This window comes from Colius striatus, chromosome 5, assembly GCF_028858725.1.
Source record: "Colius striatus isolate bColStr4 chromosome 5, bColStr4.1.hap1, whole genome shotgun sequence".
NCBI lineage: Eukaryota > Metazoa > Chordata > Aves > Coliiformes > Coliidae > Colius > Colius striatus.
Window position 1 is genome coordinate 10,935,632 of NC_084763.1, and position 27,607 is coordinate 10,963,238.

At 41.2% G+C, this 27,607-nt stretch overlaps 1 protein-coding gene across 2 annotated transcripts in view; it reads right to left on the reverse strand.

Annotated features, from left to right (window-relative positions):
- Positions 1-14,701: 14,701 nt before the first annotated feature.
- The window catches only part of GOLGA4 (golgin A4), a 69,333-nt gene continuing 56,427 nt past the window's right edge, over positions 14,702-27,607 (reverse strand). For both annotated transcript variants that reach the window (XM_061996189.1, XM_061996188.1), the window contains 6 exons: positions 26,963-26,983; positions 26,717-26,785; positions 26,037-26,112; positions 24,686-24,789; positions 19,681-19,767; positions 14,702-15,420 (listed from right to left, as the gene is read on the reverse strand). In XM_061996189.1, the coding sequence (XP_061852173.1) occupies positions 15,400-15,420; positions 19,681-19,767; positions 24,686-24,789; positions 26,037-26,112; positions 26,717-26,785; positions 26,963-26,983 (378 nt within the window). In that variant the 3' untranslated portion in view covers positions 14,702-15,399. The remainder of the gene's footprint in view (positions 15,421-19,680; positions 19,768-24,685; positions 24,790-26,036; positions 26,113-26,716; positions 26,786-26,962; positions 26,984-27,607) is intronic.

Genomic DNA, 27,607 nt, shown 5'->3' on the forward strand with positions numbered 1-27,607 from the left:
TACTGTGGTGGAGGTTTTACCATCTCTTTTCAGACAGACTATAGCTACAAGTAACTCTGCATTTTCATTGATTTCCACAGGCACCCACAACTTACAAGTACACTCACTATGAGCTTATTTGACCATATTTTTTGAGCTCCATCTCTTCAGGAGTGGATTTCTCTACCCAGTTTCAGACTCAGCTGTAAGGGGCTCAGAGGAGATTGAACTTCTTTAGCCTTTCAGTGGATGATGTTTCCCAGACATCTTTTGCAGCTCTTCTTGCCTGCCAAGGCAAAGAGCATCCTCTTCAATACCTCTTCCACTGTGACTTCATGAAAAAGATTGATTGTGGTTGCCTCCTCCATCGAACGGGAGCGAAGAGCACTGCCACCTTTCATTGCACTTTAAGGAGAACAGAAAAGACTTCTCCTCTTTCCTCCTTTCTTTTCAAGCCCTCATCACTGCTGAAGCTATCAGAGAGAGGACACTTAGGTACATCATTTAGTGGTGGATGTAGCAGTGCTGGGCTAATGGTTCGACTGGAGAATCTCAAAGGTCTCTCCCAACCAAAACACTTCTGTGATTCTGTGTTGCTTTACAACAAATATATAAGAGGAGTAATCAGAGAAAACCAAGACATTAATATGTATACATAAAATACGTTAATTATCACATATTTTGGATAAAGAGGGAACTCCCCATATTACTTGCCTATCAGAGAATGAGACAGGCAGCAGTTGGATTGACAGAAATGGAGCTCTTGGTCTTTCCAAAATGACTACTGTCCCACTGGGAAGAGCTGCTTGCACTGGGACTCACAACTTTTCAGCCACTCACACAGCAAATTATCTGCAGCATCCAGACTCAAATATAAGAGTGTTCTGGTTTAGCAAGGAGCAGCTTTTGGCTTAGTAACAGGGGGAGCGGGTTGCAGCGAAGACCCGGTAAAGAGTTTGCGGACCCTCCCCCGGCTCCTGGGTTCAGACCCACCTCCGGCCCGGCTGGGCCAATCTGGCGCCTCTGCCAGCACTATTTAGGGGACGGGAATTCGGAATGCGAGTCAGGAGGTGTATGAGTGATACAAGATGGAGGCGACCACGCAGACCCTTCAGCCAGAGGAGGAAGGAAGGAGAAGCAGTAGACCAGAGACTCCTCTGCAAGCCGTGGCGAGAATACAAGCTGTGCCCCTGCAACCTATGGGGATCCATGGCAGGACTGAGAGTTACCAGCAGCTCCATGTGAGTGAGCCCGGACGGGCGAGGGACTGTGTGGGGAGACGGCCATGGCCCAGGCCGTGCTGGAGCCTGCGGGCCCAGAGCAGCCCCACACGAGAGGCAGAGAGGAGCTGCAGCCTTTGGGATAAGTGCGCGTAGGAACAGCCCGTGCAGGGCTGCCATGCGTGTGAGTTACCCCACGGACTCGCAGGGAGGACTGGTGTGGAGTTCACCCGTCCTGAGGAGGGACTAACGGCAGAAGCTATCGGGAACAGACTGACTGAAACCCCCACTGCCTGCCCTCCTGAACCGTTCAGGAGGGGACAGGGTAAAAACACCGGGATCAGGGCTCTGAGCCCGGGAAGAGGGGAGGGGTGGCAAGAAGGTGTTCCTAAAAAGGCTGGTTGGGCTCTTCATTGATGTATTACTCTGTGTTGTTTCATTTTGGTTATGTTCTGGTTTTTGGGGGTATGTTTTAGTTGATGTTGCATTAAATTGTTTCTCTGTTTTCTTCCCCAAACCGAGTGGCCTGGTCTGTTTTGTCCTGAACCTTAAGAGGCAATTAAGCTCTCCCTGACCTTGAGCAATTCTCAGCCTCTTTGGTACTCGAGGCTAATCGTGGTCTTTGTTCCCTGATGGGCCTAAACCACGACAAAGAGGAATTACTTTTGCTAGGTATTTTCAGGTTGAATTCCCACTGGAAAACTGAATGAGGTGCCTACACTGATCTCACATAATTTATGCAATTTAATTCCTAGTGGTCTGTTCTAGCAGTAGTTAATTCTCCAGTCAGAGCAAATAGAAAAGGAGGGAAATTATTCTCTTTCCAGTACTGCTATTCACTGTTGTTGGCTCTTCAACTGTTGTCTCTTACCTTTCTCAAAGAGCTCTACTAGACTTTTCCAAGCAGATTAAGACTCTAAATAAAGTTGGGTTTTTTTCTGGGTGAAAGACAGAGCCAATGCAAATCTTGGGTGATACAGAAGCTGACAATTTAATCTAAAAAAAATAATCTTCTCATAACAACAGCTAAAAAATAGAGCAAAAAGTCAGACTTGTCAGACCCTCCTATGCAAAAATGAATTGTCCCTTTTTAGGTATTTAAGGGATTTCTTTTCTTCAAGTGTACTGTTTCAGCAGCAATCCAGTTCCTTTAGCAATCCAGCCTCACCATTTTTCTATCCCCTTGAAAACTGTGCATTAAACATTGCATTTGAACACTTGCCCTGGCTTTCAATATTGGAGTATATATCACTCTGATTTATGGTCAGTCTGTGCCCACGTAATATAAAACTTATTTCTAAAACATTTATCATATGATGTTTACCAGTAACTGAAGGAATTTATGTGGGCCAAGTAAAAGAAAAAAAAAACCCCATCAGGTATATTTTTCCCATTTGATAAAGGTTGGGGGATTTTTTTTTGTCCTTTCTTTAGTACATCCAGATCTCTGCATTTTCATACTCGAGTACCAGCCCTCTCCTCAGCAGGCTCTATTCAACTGTGCTTTGTGCTTCAGTAAGTACATGCCTAAATACCACAGACTCACAGGATGGTGGGGGTTGGAAGGAACCTCTAGAGCTCATCCAATCCAACCCCCCTGCTAAAGCAGGTTCCCCTCAATCAAGTCACAGAGAAACATGTCCAGGCAGGTCTGGAAATCTCAAGAGAAAAAGACTCCACACCCCAGGGCTCCCTCACCCTCAGAGCAAAGACATTTTCCATTGTGTTGAAGTGCAACTTTTTGTATTCCAGCACATGGTTATGCATCATGGACAGGAGGGGGACTGAAGGGCAGAGCTGGAGCCAAGCCCACGCAGGGGTGATGAGGGACTCATGCTGCCTTCTGGGTACCCTGTGAACAGCACACGGCCGGCAAGTTTGACACCTCTCAGATGTTCTGACAGCTGTCACATGTTTGTCTGCATGCAGTTAGAGTTACAACACATTCGTGTTCTGTATATTTCAAAGTGTACACACATGCACTTTGCAAATCAAACACACAGAGGCTTCTCTTGAACTGCTTTTTGTCCTGCCACTATGTGCTTTCATTTCACGCTGACAGCAGTGAGATCAGAGTTGATTGAACCTTGTTACTGCAGCTCAGGGACCAACAGATCAAAAAGCTTTTATCACCACAAGAAGAAGAGAAACACTTTTGTTTGGCAATATAGTGTAATCAAATCCTCTCCTAAAATGTGCCATGTGCCAATATATTCCAAAAGCATATGCAACGTGACTCAGGTGATGACTCCTAAAATGTTTGTGCCAGCCTTACAATGCCTCTCTTGAGCATTGTGAAAGAAATGCCCTTTTCTTCATCCCCACTGACAGACACTCACCAGGAACACTGTGAGGAAGGGGATGGGTTGTCAAGGTACAAGAGATATGGTTAAAGAAAAGTTCCACAGCAGACAGTTCAGAGCACTTGATGCTGGGCTTTAAAAACTGCCAAGAAAGAAACCCCTCTCTCATCTGTGACTAAAGAGAAACTCCAGAAATACCATCCCCAGTTCACCTAAGCGAGCCTTTGTCAGTACCTCCTCAACAACTGCTGAAACACAACCAACAAGATGATAGTCCTAAAATACAAATCATGGATAGCCTCACATTAAAGAAGGTTGATAGGCTCTGAGGTGACCTCGCTTGCCATCATCATCTCAGCCTGTTTCTTAGCCAGCTGGTGAGCTCTCACCCACGGCTGAATTTTGAACCCAGACAAGATGAGGCTGTTGAATGTATTGTACAAGTTGGAGAAAAAACATGTTGTCAGTTTTGGAAAGGCATTGCCTCAGCCTATAGCTTTTCTTCATAATCTCTCAGTAACCTCATGGGGGTTACAAGTAAAATGAGGCAAATGCCAAAATTGTGACTTTTCACAAGAGAGCTCATTAATGTTTACAAATATATAAAGGGTGGGTGTCAGGAGGATGGAGCCAGGCTGTTCTAAGCTGGAACATAAGAGGCTCCAAAGAAATAAAAGGAAGAATTTCTTCACTATTCAGGTGAGGGAGCACTGGCACAGGCTGCCCAGATGGGTTGTTGAGCCTCCTTCTCTGGAGACATTCAAAACCCACTTGAACGAGTTCCTGTGTGACCTACCCTAGGTGGTCCTGCTCTGGAAGGGGGGTTGAACTGAATGATCTCTTGAGGTCCCTTCCAGCCCTTAACATTCTGTAATTCTGTGTGATTCTTTTTTTTGCCAGAAGACTCCCTCTTTATTGCTGTCCCTGGGACTTCTGGGAGAAGTGCTAGGCTACCTGGAGAAACACATCAAAGCAAAATGATAAATAAAATCCCCCTTCTCATTACCATTCTTTGTTCAGCATCAAGAAGAGATTAGACCTGCCACAAAACCTGCCATTTCAACATCACCACAGGCTGACAAGAATGCAGGTATCTGAGACAGAGACAGGATGGATCCTTATCACAGTTTTTATCACAGGAATTAACTAGACTTAAAGATTGTACCAACTTATATGCTGTTAAATTTACGTGTCTTAGTTTTCTGTAAAGCCACAGCTTAAGACAAAGGCATTAGGCATATAAAGAGGCTGTAGATTGTCTCCTTCATTTGATTTCCACTCTTTAGTGAATCTCCAGTGACAGAGGTACTTTCCAACAGCCAGGACCTAACCCACAGAAACCTAGGGAAAGGTTCCCAGAAGCTTTAAAAGAGCTGGACTGGTTAGAATTTAAGATCAATACAATTGGATTTTGTCTCGTTTATCTCATTTCACTAAGTCAAAACAAAAAATGGCAAGAGGGAAACATGTAGAAGACAAGAGAAAGTCAAGAAATAGTGGCCACAGTGAATCCTGTGATATGCTTTTCTACAAGATACTAAATCTAATTTATACATCAGAGTAGTGTCTCTACTTCCCTTTTCAGCCTCCATTTCTAAATGGATTGGTCTGAGGCCCTGGTGGTCACACAAGCTTTGGCCATTTGTCGAAAGGCCCCGTTTACCCTGCAACTTTCCGATGTTTCGCTTGGCATTCTTGGCACATCTGCTTTCCATTACCCAGCCTCTCTCTGTTTATTATTCCACATGTTAACTATCATGCACTCCTTGTGTGAAAAGTTTGGGTGAACAATAACCTATTTATCATCTCAGAGAGCTCCAAACTCCTTCTCTCCACACAGAAAAGACACTTTTTGCAGTTGTGTGCGTGCACACTCAACACTTGAGCCCTCAACCAAATAATCTGGGACACAGGGGACCCTTCTGTGACCCAATCTATTATGCTATGGCTTAATTTGGTGTGTGCTACACATACACAGCAGGTCAGAAACGCAAACTGTGGGACTTCATAAGAGTTGTTATTGGCATGAGATATGCCAGAAGCAGCATAGCTATCTGGCTTAATAAAGTGAAAACCACTGAATCCAAGCACTGGTGTAGCAAAGAGGATCCTGTGTTGAAGCCAGTGATTTAAAAATCCCAAGCAACAGTAAAGCAAAAAAACCCACCCAACCCCTCAACTTCTGCCCCCCAGGACAAATTTTGTTTTGAAGGTATAATTCAATTTACATCAGTGGACTTCAGGCAGGAATTTGCAATCCCCTGAGTGACATTCACTACAAATAATGTGACAAGAGAAGCACAACAGTTGTGATAACACAGCAGGCTCACTTGTTTACGAGCAACATTATTCACACACCTCAGTGACTGGCCCTGGAATAAGAGAGGTTCTGGGAAGAATTTGGCAGTCACAACGCTGTCATCCCATAGGCAAGCGAGACAGTCAGGCAGATGTGAAGGTGGCTGTGACAGTTTTGTGGTTCACCCGCTAATTTCTACTGAGTTGCTTCTAGCATCACTCTATCAGGACAAAGTTACACATTCCTAACTTCCCATTCAGTTGATGAGGACTTGCCAGTTGGCCCTAGCAATGTTAGAAAAGGCTTAGGATGTCTTCCAAAATGGTGACTGTCATGCCCAAGCTGGGTGTATTAAGAAGAGTGTGGCCAGTAGGTGGAGGAAGGTTCTCCTTCCCTCTACTCTGCCCTGGTGAGGCCTCATCTGGAGTCCTGTGTCCAGTTCTGGGCTCCCCAGCTCAAAAGGGACAGGGAACTGCTGGAGAGAGTCCAGCACAGGGCCACCAAGGTGATCAGGGGACTGGAGCATCTTTCATATGAAGAAAGGCTGCAGGAACTGGGGCTGTTTAGTCTGGAGAAGACTTAGGACAGATCTCATTAAAACTTAATAAAAATCTAGAGTGGATGTCAGGAAGATGGGGTGACACTTTTTTCTGTAGTGTCCAGCAATGTGACTAGGGGTAATGGGAACAAGCTGGAACAAAAAAAGTTCCACTCAGCACAAGAAAGAACTTCTTTGCTGTGTTGAGAGATCCCTGGCACAGGCTGCCCAGGGAGGGTGTGGAGGCTCCTTCTCTTTCCAAAACTGCCTGGACACGTTCCTGTGTGGCCTGATCTAGGTGAATCTGCTTTAGCAAGGAGTTGAACTGGATGAGCTCGACAGATCCCTTCCAACCCTACCACTCTGTGATTCTGTCAGTCTATTGGAAGCTGTGAGGCTAGGGTTTTGCTATAAGAAATAAATAGTCCAAGCCCTGCCTCATCTCTGATTTCAGAGAAAAACAGAACTTTTTGAAATAATTAAGAGTACATGATACTTCCCCATCCTCTTTGTGAGTGCTTACAGACCTGCAGGTCCCAGGTGAAACCCAGCCAGGCTTCTTTCCTCAGCAACATCACAACAAAGCTGGGACCAGCCTGGTTGGGCAGCATATAGTGCACACAAAATCAGGGGAGATGTTTCATCCCCTTGCCTTCCCTGACAGGATAAATTAGTCTGGGTATCCCAGTGCAATGCATGAAACAAACTACACTCACAAGCAGTTGACAGCAGCAGTGACATGAGATATACGCAAAGTTTAATTGTCACCTTGTCAAAAGGGCATGAACTGAAGTTATTTTTACCTCCTGTTTTCCATCACATTTATTTGATTCCTGAACTACAGGATGCCACTACTGCAGCCACAAAGGGCTTTCTGAAAACCAGCAGGATCAGCAGGATGTCTAGAACAATACATAAATTGACTTCTACTTTCAGTCAATATTAGAGCTTATCTAGAGTAAATGTGAATTCTGGCTTCCCCATAGTCAGCATCCCTCCCAGAAATACAAACTCCTGTTCCCAGCCTAAAAATACACCAGTGACTTCATGCATTTGCTTCTTATGCTCCATCTCCAAGCAGCAGACCTGTGCCCTCCAGCAGCTCATGAAAGTCACCCTCACCTTCTGCTCCTTTAAAAACTTATTTCCAAGGAGATACTATGCACAAGCCCTGGAAAGGGTCAAGGGAAGGCAAGTGAAATCAAGTGTTTAATGAGAAGTGTTTAATGAATAATCACACTTAACCAGCACATCAAAGAGGAGCTGAAGGGCCACTCGTGCAACATGCTGCCCCCGCCAGCAGCTCTCTACCCCATGCAGCTCTTCCCTGAGGAAGCCACTGGCTCTGCCAAAGCGTCTGACTTGCCTTGCCAGCTTATCAAGGCATCCACACGTGCCCAGCCAAGGAGGTGCAAGGTCAAGGCTGGCTCTCCAAGCAGAAAGGTTGTCTCTAAGCACTAAACTTCTTTTGTAAGAAGAGGTTTCATACCTCTACACATACCTCAGGCAGCACACCTGCCCATGCTTCAGAGCCTGAACACCTTGTAAGACCTTACTCACATGGGCCATTATCAAAGGTGTACTCTGCCTTCTTCCTCTATTTATGTATGAAGCAAGTCACATACATACACCCTACAGACATAATTCAGACAAGCCCATAGGTAAAGGCTCATCCCAACTCACAGGGACTAGCAAAGCAGTTTTGCACTTATTTGCAGGTTGAATGAGGAGAGTGCTGCCAGACCAGCACGACTTCCGTAGTGTTTTTAAGGTACATGGGAACACCCTCATCTCAAGAAGTACAGGCAGCCTGGATCTCTACTGCTCACCTGGTGTGTATGACAACATTTCTTTTGGTCCATCTTAGAAATGAGGTCCCACCATTGCAGAAACTGCATAAAATACACAGAAACTGTGCTTCATCTCCAAGAGTTTAATGCTCTCAAAATCTTGAATGTGCCACCTGATGCTGAGGGGAGGGGGAAAAATCCCCACTCAACTAAGCTAGACACCTCTTGTACTGAATTTGTGGTCTGATCAGATTTTAATTCAGTGAGTAACAGCATTGGAATCTCGGGGCTGAAGTGCGCTGTGCTTTAAATAACATCTAGATAATGCTCACTGGCTGCAGGGCTTCAAGGTGAGGACAGTTTCTTTCATAGATGGAAACATACTTTCTTTCTATATGGAAACAATTTTCGGGGAAGTTGCATCTAGAATTCAGTGTGGGAAAGCAAAACATTCACTCTCTGAAGATAGCTCAGCCTACTTATTATTTCATTATTGTGACAGAAGACCCTAGTCTTTCATTTCATCCCTCCTATTTTTTCCCCCACTTACTAAAATTATCCTTTTAACAGGGCCACGTTAACTCTGGTCCCAGCCTAGTCTGTGAGAAGGGGAAATAACTCCTATCATTTTTAAGGTACATTGTGTATATGATAATCCCTAGATAACTATCACAACATTATACACCAATAAGAACTGTTGGACTGGCTGTGTATTCCTTTTGTATAGCTTGCAGTTTAGTTGTTTCAAGCCCATAAACCATTTCCAGTGGGTTTCCCCACTTCTCAGCATAGGGAAGTACTGCCCATTTTGTTAAGGGATAGAGGAAAGTCTCTCATCTTCAATCCCACGGTTCATTTCCAGAATGATCAGCAAGGATGATAATTTGGTAGGATCCATAAATATATACAAGTGTTGTAAGTGAACCAGAATACCTAGTTACAGGAGCACAGGATATTCCATCCAGTGTGTTGGAGTACAAAATCTCACGGGGAATGGAGAGTTCTACTTCTAGACAACCGTGCCTGCTCAAGATCAATTACTTGTACCCACTGCACAGCGGCTGGTGGGACGTGAGGATGGCTGCAGTGTTGGCCACACATGCCAAATGCTTGCCAACATGGTAAATGCAGAACCAGTAATACATCTCTCATCTGATCTCCCACAACAAATCTCACATCTCAACTTCCCACTGTATCTGCTTCTCTCTTCCTCACTCAGACATTCATTCTCTTATTTTTTCCATCTCGGCCGTTTCTCCAGAGCCTGTGGTTTGGGTAAGACTGGCAAACCTCAGCAGAAGCAGCAGCTCACAGTTAAGGAACCACAGAGTATATGTCATGTTGGTTGCACAGAGAGATGCCTGTTCTAAATTTGTACATACTATTTATTTGATCCTTTTGATTAATTTGCAGAAGGTATACCATTGCCTCATCCAAGTTAGAAAACTTCCAAGTGCTTCCCTTACTCCAACAAACCGGACAACACACAATACCGCTGCTAGAATGCCACACCTATTTTTCTTGCAGACATCAGCACTGTAACAAATAGGAATCATACATCTAAATAAGAAGGCTAAATACTTTCTTGGCCCACTGAAGTTTCCAAAATATAAACAGTGGCAAAGATTACAGCACACACTCTGCTATTCATCCCTTTTCCTTTCAGCGAAGTTAAATGCTTACAGAAATGCTGGAGAGTGAAGCTCTCCAGCCCCAGGAGAGGGTGGCACAGCTCAGCAGGCAGAGGCATCAGCCCCAGAGTGCCCTCCAGAGCAAGAACTTGGCCACCCTCAAGCCCACACAGGCCCTGGCTTCCCTTTGGAAAAGCTACTTGCCAAAGCCAAGTGCCTTTGGCAATGGGCAGCATGCCTCATTAGGAAACTAACACCTCATTCATTTGACCAATGGCCACCAGGTTATGATGTGACCTGAGCTGCTCTAGAAACTGCAACCCAGAGGAACAAGTCATGTGTCCCAGCAGATGTTTGCACCACGCTTAACTCCATCACCATCCGCTGCCACAGCCCCCTGTGCTGGCACAGCCCAGCTGTAAGGTAATACCTAATTATCATGAGCTTAATTACCACTTCTCTGCAGTGTCCCATGGTACTAAGTGGCAACTGTAGGGAATGATAGCTGTCACTGTTCTACAATGGAGGGAATCTCTAGAGATGTGCTCAATTCAAGTTGACGTGCCTTAACATTAATACATGCAGGAAATTAATTCCATGGTAAGAGAGGAAGATTAAAACCAGTGTAAATGGGAGTCTGCAAGAGAAGAGAAAATGAAAGGTGGCAACTCCAAGATCATAAACACAACGTACAATAACATGCAATTCACTGCTGACCTGTGTTCTAGCGCTTCTAATTAGCAACTTTATGAATATACATAAGCAAACAGAGGTTGAAAATCCCATCCCAGCAATAATTTTGAGGACCAGGGTCCAGAAAAGCCACAAGGATGAATTCGTAGCCGAGTCTGGATATCCCACACGCAGGGGAGAGGTCACCAGTTTTTGCTCATCTTGATTTCTGTATTGAATTGGGGAAAGCATTGTCTTATCTTGAAAGAGCAAATTAAATATAAGTTTCACAGAAAAACAGAATGGTGGGATTGGAAGAGACCTCCAGAGATCACCTAGTCCAGATCCCCTGCTAAAGCATGTCCACTCGACCAGGTCACACAGGAAAAAAGGGATGTCCCATCCTCTTGACATACACCTTTAAATACATCTAAGTATTAATGAGGTCCCCGCACAGCTTCCTCTTCCCCAGACTAAACAGCCCCAGTTCCCACAGCCTTTCCTCATAAGGAAGATGCTCCAGTCCCCTGATCATCTTGGTGGCCCTGTGCTGGACTCTCTCCAGCAGTTCTCTCTCCCTCTTGAGCTGAGGGGCCCAGAACTGGACACAGGACTCCAGATGAGGCCTCATCAGGGCAGAGTAGAGGGAGAGGAGAACCTCCCTTGACCTGCTGACCACACTCTTCTTGATGCATCCCAGGATGCCATTGGCCTTCTTGGCCACGAAGGCACATTGCTGGCTCATGTTCAGTTGATTATCAACCAGGACTCCCAGGTCTCTCTCTGCAGAGCTGCTTTTCAGCAGTTGGACCCCCAGCCTGTACTGGTGCATGGGGTTGTTCCTCCCCAGATGCAGGACTCTGCTCTTGTCCTTGTTGAACCTCATGAGGTTCCTCTCTGCCCAACTCTCAAGGTGCTCAAGATCCCACTGAATGGCAGCACGGCCTCTGGGGAATCAGCCAGTCCTCCCAGTTTGGTGTCATCGGGGAACTTGCTGAGCGTACACTCTGTCCCCTCATCCAGGTGGCTGATGAAGTGTTGAATCAGACTGGTCCCAGAACCAATCCCCGTGGAACTCCACTGGCCACAGGCCTCCAACTTGATTCTGTGCCACTGATCACCACCCTCTGGGCTCTGTCATTGAGCCAGCTCTCGATACATCTCATTGTCCACTCATCCAAGCCACACTGCCTGAGATTTCCTTATGAGGATGTTATGGGAGACAGTGTCAAAAGCCTGGTTTTGATAGGTTTCAATTTGTTCTCAGTTGAACGAACTCAAAAGAGGAAAAAAAGTTCTTGAGTTCCTATGGCATGTAGGACAATAAGGCTGTGTGCAAGAAGTATGAATCACAATTATCTTCTCTTTATTCATCCCAGTTTGTAATCCTCACTTTAGAGAGGAGAATCAGGTATCATATACAATGCAGGAAAGAAAAGAAATTCTAGCATATCTCAGAGGGGCTCGAAGAGGCAGAACTGGAAATTGGATGGATTTATATATAACTGTTTTTTATAAAAAGTCTGAAATATGTTTCCAATATCATGGAACATAATATCATGTGGGCAACACATGAACATAAACTGGTATTTTTCACCTAAATTATCAACGTTCACTCCTTAAGACACTAGAGGACATTTGATAAACAGTTTAGGTCTCATCTTCATAAACAGATCTCCACCTTTTTTTTCCTATGCACGTGTTTGGATGCATAAGAGTCTAAAATACAATGTATATTGCATGTAAAACTGGGGGAAAGTTCAATGTAACACAACTCAAATTCATTTTCCTGTAGCAGTGTCTTTTAACAATCCAGTCTGAACAAGCTTGGGATCCTCTAACCTTCACTAAAGAGTCAGCCAAAACTCCGCTGCAGTCTTTGGCTTTCAGCTACGTGTGTCTAAACAAGGACATTTTATAATCAAAGTGCTCGTGGCCTGGAGTGTATTCGTTTACAGTCACATTGACACTACTGGTAGTATTTTATGACACTCCAACAAGAAGAAACCACTAGCGTGAAGCTCTTATTTTCATGCTTTCATTCTAACTCATTTCCTTTTCCTAAACTCTCAAGAAATGCTTTATTTACATATTCTCTTTAAAAACAAAACAAATCTAGGAGGAGTTAAAACTTCAGTCTGAAAGAACTCTTGTAATGACCACACTTGCCCATTATGTTTTGGAACGTAACAGTTATGTGATTGCTTATGTGTTATACACAGAAGGGAAAAACCAAACCTTTAACTTTTTGAGAATGTGAATTCACAGAATCACAGAATGTTAAGGGTTAGAAGGGACCTTAAAAGATCACCTAGTCCAACCCCCCTGCCAGAGCAGGGCCAATTTGGAGAATGGTTATCTGATTTTAGTTTAAAAAACACCAGAATCAAGGATAACTCTAGAATCTCCTTTGCTTTGTTTAATTAGGTCATTTTGAGACTCCTGTAATCACAGAATGGTAAAGGAGCAGAATATTAACTCCATTCAACCATGTATGAATATTGTACAGACTATTTCAGTTTGTTCCACTGTACCATTATAAAGAAATTACTTTAAATCAAAATTGATAAAAGTTGTAACAAAGCAGCATGAGAATGAAGAGACTTTGCCAGATTTTGTCATGCTTGACAAACTACAGCCAGTAACTAATATCTTTTATGCAAAGGGAAGAGGAACACAAGAGAATCTGAAAAGCAACCTATTTGTGAGGACAAGAGACCTGTAAGTGATCACAGTGATATTCAGAGTAACGGATCCATGCACTTAAACTTCCCAAAGTCTAGGACAACATACACCTCAAATGGAAACCTGAAAGGGATGTTTCAGATGGCTGCAATGACAGTGATAGTGAAATGCTGTGAAACCTCTGCCAGCTACAAGAGAAACACACATTCTTCACAGTCAAGTGTACTCATGTCAAGCCTGGTCCAGGCTGCTGCTGTGTCAGACCATGTGGTCCAGGACACTGTTCTGCTATGCAACAGAAGTAAAGAGTAGATCTTATCACTGAAACCATTACAAAGAAATTACTTCAAATCAAATTTGATAAAAGCTGTAACAGAGCAGCATGAGAATTAAGAGGTTTTACCAGAGACAAGACAGCAGGAGATAAAGATGTAACTCTAGGTCCTGAAATGCAAACCAGGTCCCCTTAGGCTGTAAACAAGAATTTAAAACCTTTATTATTTACTCTTTAGACAGGTCAAAGCCACAACAGACCTGGGAGCACACAAATTCTTGCACTCCTCACAGCTTTGTTAGGATACAAATCTGTATATTCAGCTTCTTCATTTCTTTTCCTGCAGAGGACAAATAAGGTGAATCCCAGTGCACTGGTATTAAAAAAAACCCCAAACCCAGTAAAGCAAATCTCAACTGCATCAAACGTCCTACATGTCATTGGCTTGTACTTACTTTTTTGGAGTCTCACATACACAAATATCAGGCTGCTATCTGTGCCCTGAGGGAAAGCCAAGTGAATAGGGCATGAAAACAACCAGCCATGACAGGGGAAATGGCTGAGCTCGACAGGTAACGTCACGAGAAGCTGACAAAAGAGACAGTGCTGTGGAGAATGGCTGGACCTCACAAGTGGTAAGGAGGGAGCTACACGAGAAAAAGTTAACTTCATAGATAGCCAGAGGTGAATATTGGAGATGCAGAGGCTTGACATGTCAACAACACTGAGGTAATCACCACCATGAAGCTGAGACGGTCTAGATAATGGTATGAGAAATACAAACTTTGGATACACAGCTCATGTTCAGAAATGAGCTATTTAGAGCACTGCTGCTCCTATAAACCCTTGATAAAATAACTCACAGAAGACTGATCACCTTGAAGGATCTTGGTGAACATGGCATACAAGGTATAGACAACACAAGTAGCTGGGCAACAAGTCAGATCCATCCATACCTGCATGTTGCTTTAAAGGATCCCAACTCACATGCCATGGTTTTTAAAAGAACAAAACCACATGATTTAAACTTCCACTAAGCAAACTTCCCTACTTGCCATATTCTCACACCAGCTTTTCAGCTCACTGTGCGTCCATTTCACAGGCTGTGACCCCTTGAAAACCTGAAGATCTCCACTGACTTCTTAGGGTTCAATGGACTTGAATAGCTCTTCTTATGAAAGAGATTTCAGCCTGAAAATATCTCAGTTAAGGATGCCTTGAAAGGGAATAAGAACAAAACTGGTGGATCCTTTCAAAAGAAAAATCATACCAAAGGAGTTCCAAAATTATACAGTAAATAAACTTTATTTCATCTCAGCTCTTGTCAGATTAGTGCTGTCAGCCGTCACAGGGCAGCATATGATACAGTTACGTATTAACTATGTACAATTTACAGTAACGTACTTCTTCTCCAGAAAATATAGGTACAAAAGCTAGGAGTAAACAAATGAGGTACTGCAATTCGGATTTATTGTAGGCAAAAGCATAGAGAAGTGACCTTTAGCAAACAATCATAAGATCAAATTGGGACAGAGCAGTCACCAAGTGTCTAAGTTCATCAGGAAAATCACCTCAACCTCTACCCATCCCGTAATGTATTGCACAATTCAGTCCAAAATAAAAAAATAAATAGCAGAAACAAACCATTTATTTCAACTCTTAAAAAACACCCAGTAAAACCTGTATAGAGACACAGTAGTGGGCAATTCCTTCCTAGGATAATGTCTCTTCTCTCTTTTAAAAAAATAACCTTTAACACAAAATAGAAGACAGTGTTCAATAGAAGAGAAAAAAGACTCATGACCAGGTAACCCCTGATTAGTGCTTCTCGTCAAGAAAGTTTTAACTATATCCGTGATCCAAAGGTGGTGCCGACTTTTGGTTTTTGCTGTTCCATTTGTGATCTCGAATAGTAGCTTTTCTTCTTGTCCCTTCTCAAGGGACAACAACAGAAATATGAACATATTTCTAAGCAGCAGGGTCATGAGACATTCTCATCACAACTTCTTCACGATGGTGGTAGCCACGACTAGAAGAACGAAAAGTTGGAACAAATGAACATCTGTTGCGTTATTGAAAGCAACTCAGAAGCACTTAATATTGCAACAATAATGACATTGTTGTTTATTGATAGGAATAGGAGATGGAAGAATTTCAAGTAAGTCAAACTGCCAAACTAACAACTGGCTTTGAGCAAGTAATTCCATTCTAGTATCTGCAAAACAGTTGAGAAACTGCGGTCAAAATGAATCAACCTGTAACAAAACAGTCAGGAGTCTCACTGGAAGTAGTCTATCACATCTTTGCATCTTAAGCCAATAAAACCCAACAGTTGTCCTCTCTGCATGAGGCCTATCATCAAAATTGAGCTGATGAAGTAAAATTTCGGAGCTAGCAAAAAAGCCTCCTCTACCAGGGAAACATTCATTTCTTTCAATATGAAGTCAGCATCACCTTCATTTCTAAGTTTCACACATGAACAGATATTGCCCCATTTGCTGGCTAGCTACAGTCACAAATGACAAAAACACTTGAGATGAAGTAGAAACCACAATCCAATGATGAGGCCTGAACAATTTCCATACACATTAGCTTAAGCTCTGAAAGGTCTAACAGGTAATTGCTGACAATAAGGTCAAAATTAAGCCCTTCCGTGATACACGTCAAATGCCTCAACTTCTGACACCAGCATTACAGGCATCATGATGAGAAGTTCAGTTGCAAACATGCTTTCTAGAAGCAGTAGTGCTGTGTACAGCTTTGTCCCATCATTACCAACAATTCCATTCAACAGAGGCCTAGAAAAAACAGTTGATTTTGTCCAGAAGCGATTAAAGCTGGGAGGCAAAGAGCCCAAACTCTATTGTGTTTCCAGTATCATAAAGTCTATCCACAATTGTATTCACAGGTTTAAAAGAACATAAAGTGGAAACCATGACTGTTTGCTAAGCTGAAGGGAAGCAGGTATTCTTTCCCTTGGAAGCAGGTATTATTTTGTACTGAAAGCTGTCTTGGCATGGCTGCAGGAGAGGAAAATCACCCTGTCAACTGCCCTGAGAGAACTGGCAATGGAAAGAGCGATGTTGACTTGTTTTTGTCACTGCGCTTCATTGACACAGCCATCACTTCACATGCTCTGAATCAACTCCTGGCAACTGGGCAAAGCTTTGCAGTTGCAAAGGAAAGTTGGGCTGACTGTCCCCGATAGAATTCAGCTGAAGAGTTCAACAAGTATCATACACTGCTAACAACTCGATGGTAATCTGCTCAGCCAGGAAGTTGTACCTATGTACTTGCACATATGACTCCTCTCACAGCCACTACTGCTTGTGGGGGTCTTGTTTAACTTGGTGGATCTGATGTCACCTGCATCTTTGGGCCTAAATCAGCTCGTGTTTTGCTCTAACACTGCAATTAGTGTTGCTGATTCATAATGAAAGTGACTTAATAAAACCTGCAAAAAAGCTTCACAAACTGAGAGCATAAAGCTCCTCAAATTGTTCTTCCTACTCTCTCTGCTGTAGCTTCTCTTGATAAGAACACAAAGGTCTGATTCAGAAATACAATGATGTTTAAATGCAATCACATCCTAATTCCTCTACAGAGACTATTTCACCAGTCTTCTCTAAAATAACCTTCTGTATTTATGATGTAATATTTCATTTTAAGTCTCCCATAAATCTGACTTCTTTGTCTATTCAGAAAAGGACTCAGAAAGTAAATAAAGACAAAACAAAGCCCAGTACAATACAATTCAATATTACAAATTAATCAATTTAAAATCTGATTTGATTTTTTTCTACAGCTGAGATTTCTGTCATTCAACATTTGAAGTTATGCTTTGTAAGTCCAAAAGATTGGTTTAAAATCAATATTTATTGTTTTCAAACTTAGCTGAGCAAAGCAAAATGAGTAAAGAGTAGAGCAAAGTTTATTATACACATACAGAACAAAAAGAGGTTATTTTTGCAATGAATGAAAGCAGACAAGAAAGAAAAGCAGAAGAATGGTTAATCTCATACTGCAGGTTTCATCTTTAAAGAAAAAGAAATAAGTATTAGGCTTCACTCACCCACATGCTAACTAAGCACAGGCTGATGGGATATTCAGAAGATACCACTGCGAGGTGAGGCCAACTACAAAGCCAGGAAGAGAACAACTCATTGGACTATTTGTTAATAGTACAGATAAGTCTGTGGACATATACCTCTTACAGAAGACATGCAGTGAGTTCACAGTAACTACATAGCAAAAAGGCAGATTAGTGAAGGAGGTACATTGGTCTAGGATATGTTTATTGATCTAAGAATGTATTAATTGTCAGAAATATATGTCCACCAGGGAGGTAAATAATTACTCACAGATACTTAGTGCTACACACACTTACTATTTTCCAATAACACAGTTAATTAGCCATTTACACATTAAAATTAGTCATAGATGTTTGGGCTAGAAGAAACTAAGCTTTATGTTAAAAATGCACATTTATGTTCTAGTTCAGGACTAATGCTCGTGACATCTAAATATTGGATACTGTCAAATACCAGCATCAATGTGAAGTGTGGTGAAACACTACTGCCATCTTAGTAAATGTCAATCAATTAAAAATAAGCCAAGAATATGCCTTGACAGAATAATTGAACACTACTCCAACTTTTTAGTTCCTAAACAGACTTACAGAAGACTCAACCTGTAAAAAATCTTGCCTTTAATTTTCAAAGTGAAGTAAAAAACATAAAAGCTCTTAACAATCACAGGACAATGTCCTTAACAATCAAAGCACCTGTGGCCTGCAAAAAAATTCACTGGCTGTACCAGTCAAAATTTAATACCTGGATGAAAACTTGCTGGATGAATTCAAGTTAAAGTTTGACTTAATGTCAGAAGTTGTGAATGTTGGCTTTAGCAAGATCAGGTTTCAAGTATCACAAAATTAAAGGGACTATAAAATGAGTCCATCTCTCCAATAACTTTTGGCCAACTCAAAATGTTTCCTAAATGTTACTCTAGCTTGCCAAAACAACAATATGAAAATGACTTGAAAGTGAGAGAGCATTAAGAGAAAAATGCTTGGGATGCACGATACTTATTGGAGCAGCAGCATTATCAGCGTTTATTTCATTCCAAAAGTATCTTAAATATTTAAGATTGCAAGACACTCTCAAACTTACTAAGTGTACAGGAGAATATCAAAGCATTTAACACTTCCCTCAGATGAAATGGTAGAAAAATGTTTTAGATTTGTTCCACTGGATCAAGAGGATTTCAACGTAAATACATCAAAACTGAGATGTAAAAATGTTCTAAGTTGTATTTTATTCTGTTTCTGCAAGTGCTTTACTAAGCTGACCCACAAAGAGAGGGATCACAGAGTTGACTCCAGGTGGAATATAGAGAAAATTACTACTGAAGTTTTAATATTCATAAAAAATAGCTCCAATATATAAAATAGTAACAGTAATACACACAAAAAAATTCTTTGAGTCTGCTTCTCAAATGCAAATTCGCTTTCCTGGTAAACAGATCAGCTGGTAAATACCAAGTAACTGTCACACAAGAAGTATATTAAACTGGGGAAAAAAAACCCCAAACCAAACCAGCCAAACTAAGTGGTTCTTATCTTTCCTGACAGAGTGAACCTGACATATCTTGATGGGTTTTCAGTTCAAAAACGAAGCAGGCTTTTAAAAACCCCACCAACCAACCTTCTGGAACAAAACTGCAGCTGTGTTAGGATACTCGCTTCAGAGTAACATGTACATATGCCACTTCAGACAGACATATCCGAGGTGATTGAACTAAACAGTTGTCTACTCCACAAGCAAAATGGCTCTTGTTTTTGCCAGAAATTTTATCCCAGGGCTGAAAAACATTTCTTGACACATTTTTATGGAAACTGGTACAGCCCCATAGAAACTTCTGAATTTAGGAAATGTGAATTTTCTGTCAGCTTTCTTTTGTAATTAGAAAAATCACCTGCAGAATCTTAGTGATGATTGAACTTGCTTTGTTCTGTTGTACCTATAGCTATCAGAAATCTGGGTTAATTGATGATGAGAAATACTACTGAAGATACGTTCATCCTTTTCACTCCCCTTCGTTTTTGCTATGAACTAAAACCTACAGCTGGAATTTGACATTCCACTGAAGAGGAGAGAAGGAGGGAGAACGGGAATTGTCTTGAATGTGGACACAGGGGAAAAAGGACACTTGAAAGAACATTTCTAAATCTTTATTCTTGCAATTCAATCTCTTCTATGAACTTGGTTTATTTACTTATGTAACTTACCAGTGATCGAGCATCTTCTCGTTCTAGTATCTTCTGAGCCTGATCTGCTGGGAACTTCAGCACTGCTGTTATAACCTTAGCCATCGTCTAAAAAGAAACAAGTCAGATGTAAGTGACTTCATATGCACTAAAACACTTTGTAACATTTTCCAATGCCTTCAACTGAAGAATACTGGATGCCACTTGTTAGTGCTATCACTGGAAAACAGCAAAACGAGTACAGTGTAACTACTTTTTCACATCACAGCTGCGTGTGACGTGTTGTGTCAACACTCTAAAAACCATGACAGGTCTTCATTTCTTATTGTCACAAACTGCAGGTACCCTAACAGGACATGAGCCCTCTGGTATCTGTGCCTCAATTATTGGGCCCATTAATACGACAGTGTAAAGTTACAAACACTGCTCCTGCCACATTAATCTTAATCTCTGAAGAGCCATATTTCAGGCCAAGAGCACCAGACAGAGTCCTGAGGGAGTCAGCTCCATTCACAGCATCCTAGCATTTTTGAAAGAAATGAAACATTGAAAAAGTGGATCCAAATTTCAGAGGTGGAATCCTAGTTGTGTAAATATTTTTAGCAGGTATACAGTAACCCCATATTTAAACAGCAAATCACTACGGCAGCCTCAGGAAGAAGACGCAAGAGTAGCAAAGCTCTGTGCAAAACAGGCCACCATTACTCCCATTCTATAAACAGGTGAGTGGGAAACTCCAAAAGGCACAAAACAAGGTCCAGGTGACTTTTACAAGAAAGGTCAAAGCAAGAGCCACTCAAACAGAAGGTGACTGCTACAAAAGCAGTAACTGCTGCTCTTAAGGAATGTAGATAAGATTGCTGCTCTCAGTGTCTACTGTTTAGTACCAGTCTCACATGTGGAATGAAGAGGGAGGCTGTCACAGGACAAAAATGACTGCAGCTAAAAGTGACAGGTGAAGCTCTAATTTGCAACAACTGTTTCAGTGTATAACTGGGGACAGAAATGAAAATAAACCAAAATAAATCAAGACCCTTTGAACACTTTCAGCTCAAAAAGCTTAACGTTAAACATATCAATAGCTACTATAATTAAGAAGTAACTCTACTGCAGCTCCCAGATACACAAAGTGCTTGATGTCACAAACTAACACCACACTTCCCTAATTTCTTTTGTCAAAACCCTCATCATGGTTATCTAAGACTTAAAAGACTAGAAAGCAAAGAGCTTTCAGTCTGTTCAAACTCATTGTAACAGTGCTATCAAGAAAGTTCTCCCCTAGCAATTTCTACAGGACACAGTGGCATGCAAACTTTAAAGAAAAATCCACAAACACTACAAATACTCCACAAAAGCACAGATACTTATGTGCCAACTTAAATAGGGGCTACCTAAAACCCTCTTTCCTAAAAAAATTCATTTTGTAGTTTATCACCAGCAGTGACTTGAAATTGTCCCAGTTTTTGAGGCCCAAGGGAGATTTTGAAGCAGAATTATTCAACACTATTCACAGTTGCATAGTTATAAAACAAAGTTCCAAGGCTTGCAGACTTTAGGATAGTATGTTTAATATAGACTTACCATGTTGCTTTAACTGTCTGTTCTACTATAAACTCCTCCCTCTAATAACACTTTGTGTGAGCACATAGACATATTGTCCTGTGTGTGCATCTTGATATCTGCCTAGAGAAAGACCCTGAGTTTTCCCAAACATAATAACTAGTTCTGATACAAGAGATGATTGCATTCCCATTTCTTTCTAGGAGGTTGATATATTTAAATACATCACTTCTGAAAAATAATCCTTTTATAATGATCTTGACAGTCCCTTCAACAACTCAAGAGCTCCTGGTCAAAGGCAAAGCCCTCAGAGTCGAAGTTCTGTAGTTTTGTTCTATATGCCTTGTTTTTCTGCTGTGCATGTTCAGGTGCCAGAAAAAGATCTGAATAAATTTACTCTCTCCAACACATATGTATTCCATTACATTCTTCCATTCATCAACACACATGGTTATTACAGACACACAAACTCGGACTGATTTTCTGGCCTCAGAACAGACTCCAATCAGCATAATGAATTTACAAGTAAAGCAACCAGGATTTCTACAAAGCTTCAGATTTAGTGTGCAGTACAGCTGGGCAGTGCAGCTGTTCAGGTGTCTGCAGAAAACATGCTGCTTGCTACATATTTCCAGGTTCAGATATGCTGAACAAAGTGCATGCTTGGGAAAATCTCATTTCATGTATCCTGCCAAGGAAGAGGCAAAAATTGAAGTCAGACTGGAAGGCAAGACAGTAAATCCACTAGCAAAGACATGTGCACACTTTGGCCAAGTAGTTTAAAAAGTATGTGACAGGTTACAGGTTATGATCATAATTCCCAATTCTTAGATATTGAGCCACTATCAGCTCTCAACATTTCCCTTATGTCTCCGTCACTAAATCGAAACTGATACATTAATTAATGTGTCTACTTAGTTGTACTTAGTACAACTCCAGGATCATTTACCAGGCTGCACAACTGGCAACTCATCCTAGATAGTCTGCACACCTTCTCTTAAACTCCTTTCAATAAAGAGGAAATAACGTCTACAGAGACCTCTGCTGAACCACATTTGAGACATGGCACACATATTTGCACTATAAAAGGGGAATCAGCACAGAGAAAAGCCATCAGAATGGTCTTACAAGAGAAAATAAGAAACAACAAAAAAGCCTCATCTGGTCCAAGAACTGTGGAGGTAAATCTCAATACAGACCTTGTAACTCAAGGAGTGTGCTGGGGAAAAAAGCACATGTTAACACTTTACTAACACACTTAAGACTGTGTATTAAAATATTTTAGCCATCACATCATCATTTCTCATGGTTTTCCAGTCAGTATAGCAGGATGAAACCAGTTTTCAAGATGGAGTTCAGTAAATTTAAGATTATCTGACAGAATCCCTATGAGAGCAGAAGCTAAGCTCCTTGTCTTCCAGCAACACATCTAATGGTTGAAAGAAAACCAGCAGATTAAATCAACTTGAAAGTACTTTTTGAAGCACAAGTGAAGAGGCCAAAGAATATTCCTGTTATACTCAGTAAAATGCTGATCTACAGTTTAATTTTCCACTAGTAAATGCCAGTACAGCTACAATCTTGATCAGCTAATTACAGAGGATTGATTAGACAATACCAGAAATCCCTCCCTTCTTGCAATACATCAGAACGTTACACTCATCGAAACATTTCTAAGATGTAATCAAATTAGTATGAACACAGGACAGGGAGGAAGAGCATCACATTCAATGTGAAGAATCCTGTCATTCTCCCTTACCTATCTATAGTTAACTTCCCCAAGCTAAAAACTGCAGTGCTTTAAAGATTATTTCTGCTGGCTGGTTGTTGAAATCTAGTTCCCCTTTCACTCAGATCAACTTCCAAACAATGCCTCCTCAAATTATTTTAAGAACCAGACATGTATCTTCTCTGATTTATTTTTTCTCCTCCCAGTATTCATCTTTTTTTTTTAAGAGCCAGAGTGCAGGCAATGTTGTAATGGTTATCTCCTGGTTACATACTATATGGTCTCCAGGGCAAATAAATACATCTCCATACATACATAGATAATTATTCACGCAGCTTTTTATCAATGCAATTGAAAGAAGAGCAATCTAAAGTGGATTTACTTCAGCATTCACTGTTGCTGCTAATGAAGAAATGAGCTCCAAATTTTACAACATTATGGTTAAGAAGGAAAAAAACCCTCACACTTTGATAATGCAAAGTGTTGGGGCATGTATAGTAATGTTTTGAAGGTCAGTAAGAAATAGCCTTAATGAGTGAAAAAGAGGTTTCAAATGAGGTTTTCCTGAATGCAAATTTGCTACATGCATTAGCTATTTGCAATAGTCAATTGTAGCTCTCTCAAGAACGTTGCTAACATGGTTTTTAGTGTTTTTACTTGTCTGTGTGCCTGATAAGTCATAAAATCCAGTAATGTACGTATTTTTCTTCAACAATTTTCAGTTGTTTGTTATTCAAGTGGGAGAGTCATCCACTGAGCCATGAGCTTGGGAACAGAAGGTAACTAGTGATGTTGGGTTTTTTGAATCAGGCATTTCTGGGTTTAATAAAAAAGGAATTAATATCAAAGTGAAAAATGGCATAAAAAAAGAGAGATAGAAAGAAGAATCCCAGAAGGATAAGATGTCCTGCACAGACCAAGTGTTGTTCTGTACAGAGCACAACGAAAACAAAGTTAATTAACATAGAAATCTAAATAAAACCTCTTTGCTTAATAGCAGTCCAAGTTGAAAACAGGGCAACAAAGAATGGAATCACTCCAGGGAGGAGGAAAAAAACCCATAAAAAATTCATCCACATAGCATTTATCATCCAAGAAAAATGTTTGTGTTATGACATAGCTTTTTGAAGCTGGTCAGTCTCTAAGCATCCCTGTTGTTACAGGCTAGTAAAATTCCAACTCAGGAATGATTTCACACGCTTGCAGCACACAACAAGCATCCTGCTGTGCAGATTTTCACTGCTTTGAAGAGTGAATTAACTAACTAGAGAAGGTATTACAGACTTGGGAGCCCTCTAAAACTTCTTTAAGTGACAATTATAGAGATATTTCACCATCTTTAGAGCTATAAACAAGCTATTACTTACCATGTTTGTTTCAAGATGATATCAAAAGAGCACTTCTGCTAATACTGTGCACACCAGCTTCCACAGGACATTAAGTCTGATTGGCAACAGGACTTTGTCTAAGAAAACCACACCTACCTATAGAGGTTTTTGATTTCATAGGTACATTGGCGAGGTGTGTGACAACTCCCCTTCCGTCATCAGTCACCTTGGCATGTTGATAAAGTTTTTAAGGCATGGATCATGCCTCTTTGGAAAATACCACATGAAAACCTATCAAATCCTGTGTCAGTAATAAACAGCATGTAACAAACTACAAGTACATGGTACTTCAAATACGGTACTGCAGCAAGGACCCGAATCACATGTCACCACACACCGCTTGTCATACCTTTGTCTCGCGACCCATCATATATTCAAAGACAACTTTCCTCAAGTATTCAAACTCTGTAGGCTCCCCAAAGGAGGAAACATTAGTACAGTGAAGGTTTTCACCTGTGAAACCAAAAACAAAGAGAATATTTATGCTGAGAGTCACTCATATGAATCTAAGTTCCACCAATAGCATGAAACTGAAAAAGAACAAACATAGGATTCTGCATGTGGGGCAGAGTAACAGGAAATGCAAAACGGGGGCTGGGGGTGCTGGTTGGCAAGAGGCTCAGCAGCAGTCAGCAGTGTGTGCCCTGGCAGTCCTGAGAGAAATCCCATTCTGGTGTGCATCAAGCATGGCCTGACCAGCTGTTGCAAAGAGGGGCTCATCCCCCTGTGCTCTACAGGTCCTTGAAGGTACCCAGAGGAGGGCACCAGAGCTAGGGAAGGGGCTGGCAGGCATATCCTCTGAGCAGCTGCTGAGGGCATGGGGTTTGTGCAGTTTGGGGAGAAGGAGGCTGAGGGGCCACCTCCCTGCTCTCCACAGCTTCCTGAGGGGAGGATGTGGAGAGGGACGTGCTGAGGGAGGTGCAGGCAGTCCCTGCCTGAGCCATGGTGTAGCTGTGTCCATCTCTGTCCCTCTCCTGGATGGGCCTGGGACCTGCACTACAGAGAGCTGCTCTCCTGGATGGAGCCCTCAGGCCTGGGTCAGAGCTTGTCCTGCCCAGCTCCAGACACAGCTCAGTACAACTGCTCTGTGCTATTCCCTGCGCTCACCATCTGTCAGGGAATGGCGAGATTGAGGTTTGCCTGAAATGCCACAGGGTTTACAGCTCCAAACACACTTTCAAGGACACATAACACAAAGTGTGCAAGTGAAAAAGGGATTTTATTTAATTAATTACTGTGTTGGAGCAGGAGATCTCGTAAAGGAACTCAAATCACAGAAAGAGTAAATGTCCAGACACATAATGCAAAAATCATTCCATAAATTCTAATATTTGTATTAAACACTTCCCAGAGTCATAAATTATACATTTAATTACCCAAGACAAAGGAGTAATTCCTCCCCACCCACTACCAACTGCCACTGCCTATATCACTCCTCCTAGTGATACCAAAAACTTAACACCTCTGATATGAAGCTCGTTTAACTTTACGACATAAAAACATCAAACAAAACGTTGTGTGATTTGTTTATCTGAAATCACACACCAGCTCTATTATAACAGATGAGACAAAACAAGAGTAAGATGTCAAAAACATTATGTGAGTGTTTTAAGGAGACAGACAGTTTTAAATTGTCTAAACCAAAGCAACATCTTTCAAACAAACAAAAAAGTCATTTGTGATGAAAACTGTGCACTTGCCTCTGTACAGTGCTCCAACTGATGAGACATACATGTTCTTCTCATAATTTTTCAGCTGGTCTTCCAGTACATGAATCTAAACAGAGAACAATCAAATTATAAATGGTGTTCACAAGCAGCTAAAATCAGCAGAACTGAAACAGTTTTCAGCTAAATATCACCTCCTTCTGTGGAAGCAAAACTTATCTCCTTTTTAAGGGAGGAAAACATTAAAACTTTTTATTCAAAATTGTCCCTAAGCTACTTAAGAAAATGAGTGTACAGATGGATATAAGAACACATAACATCTGCAGGCAATGTTATGGATCTATTTGTATTTATAGATGTATATATACGTGTCTATTTTATACACATAAGTATACATAAAAGAGAAAACATTACCAAAATCGTACTTAGCATCAAAAAAGTTTACTTTAGAGAAAGAAAAGATCCATAACTTTATGAAGTGCACTGTTCCACTGTTCACCACACAAATGTTTCGCTAACCTCTGTCACAGGAGTGACACTCTCAGGGAATAGAGCACTTTGAAAGTGCACAAATCTTCTGAAACAAAACTGTTTTCCACAGTAACTGCATGGACATGTGCTACACCGTGGTTTGAAAAGAACCAACCTTTTAATACTGGAAATACAAAGTATCAAACAAGAATACATTTGAGTCCTTCCAACAGCACTCTTACCTGCTCTTTGAACTCCTGCTCTTTCAGTTTTAAATCATTGGCTAGTGTTGTCTTCTGTGCAAGCTGAGCCTGCAAAAGCCACATATGGAAATCATCAAGACACTGCTGAAGATAACTCACAGGTACCTTTTCAATAAAGCTCTTTCTCCTTTTAACACATACAAACTCATAAGCAGTATTTCTGCTTTCAAACTACTGTGAAACAGAATTATCTGGAGAATAAAATCAGTAAAATTTAAGACTTACCTGAAGTTCTGTTATTGTGACCTAGAAAAACAACAATAACAACAGATTAAAATGTGTGAAAAATATTCAGTGTGTCAAGCACTGGACGTGGACAAAACAAGAAGGAAACATCAATTACCTGGCTTTAGTGTGTTAACTGAGGATGATAACAACTGAAATGACCAAATCACACATATAAAGAATCCCATAAATAGGGTTTAACTTATGTGCATTGACTGTACCTAAAGCTTATACTTATCTCATTTGATTCTGTAATGGCATCTGTAACTTCAAGAATCTAATATTTCCAAATCTTTACAAAATGCACACTGGAGATGAGTGATAAGTGAATGAGTATGAAACACAAGCCAGACCAGCCCAACTGCTACCAATAGCACTCACAATATTGTGTCTTTCTAATTCTCCAAGTTACATTTGGACATTTATCTGAAAACAGCTTCAGCTTAAAAGCTTCATAAACTCTCCATCTTGCAAAGACAGTTCTTTTTATCAAGCACAGACATCAGTCTAAGCTTAAATTTCTGTCTTTGAAATGTTCCCACGCTAAGGAAATAATGCTTTAGTAGTCATGGGTATGACTCAAGGCTGTAAAATAATTTTAATGTCAAATAATCAGCTTGTGAATTTATTTTTTTAAGGTAATCT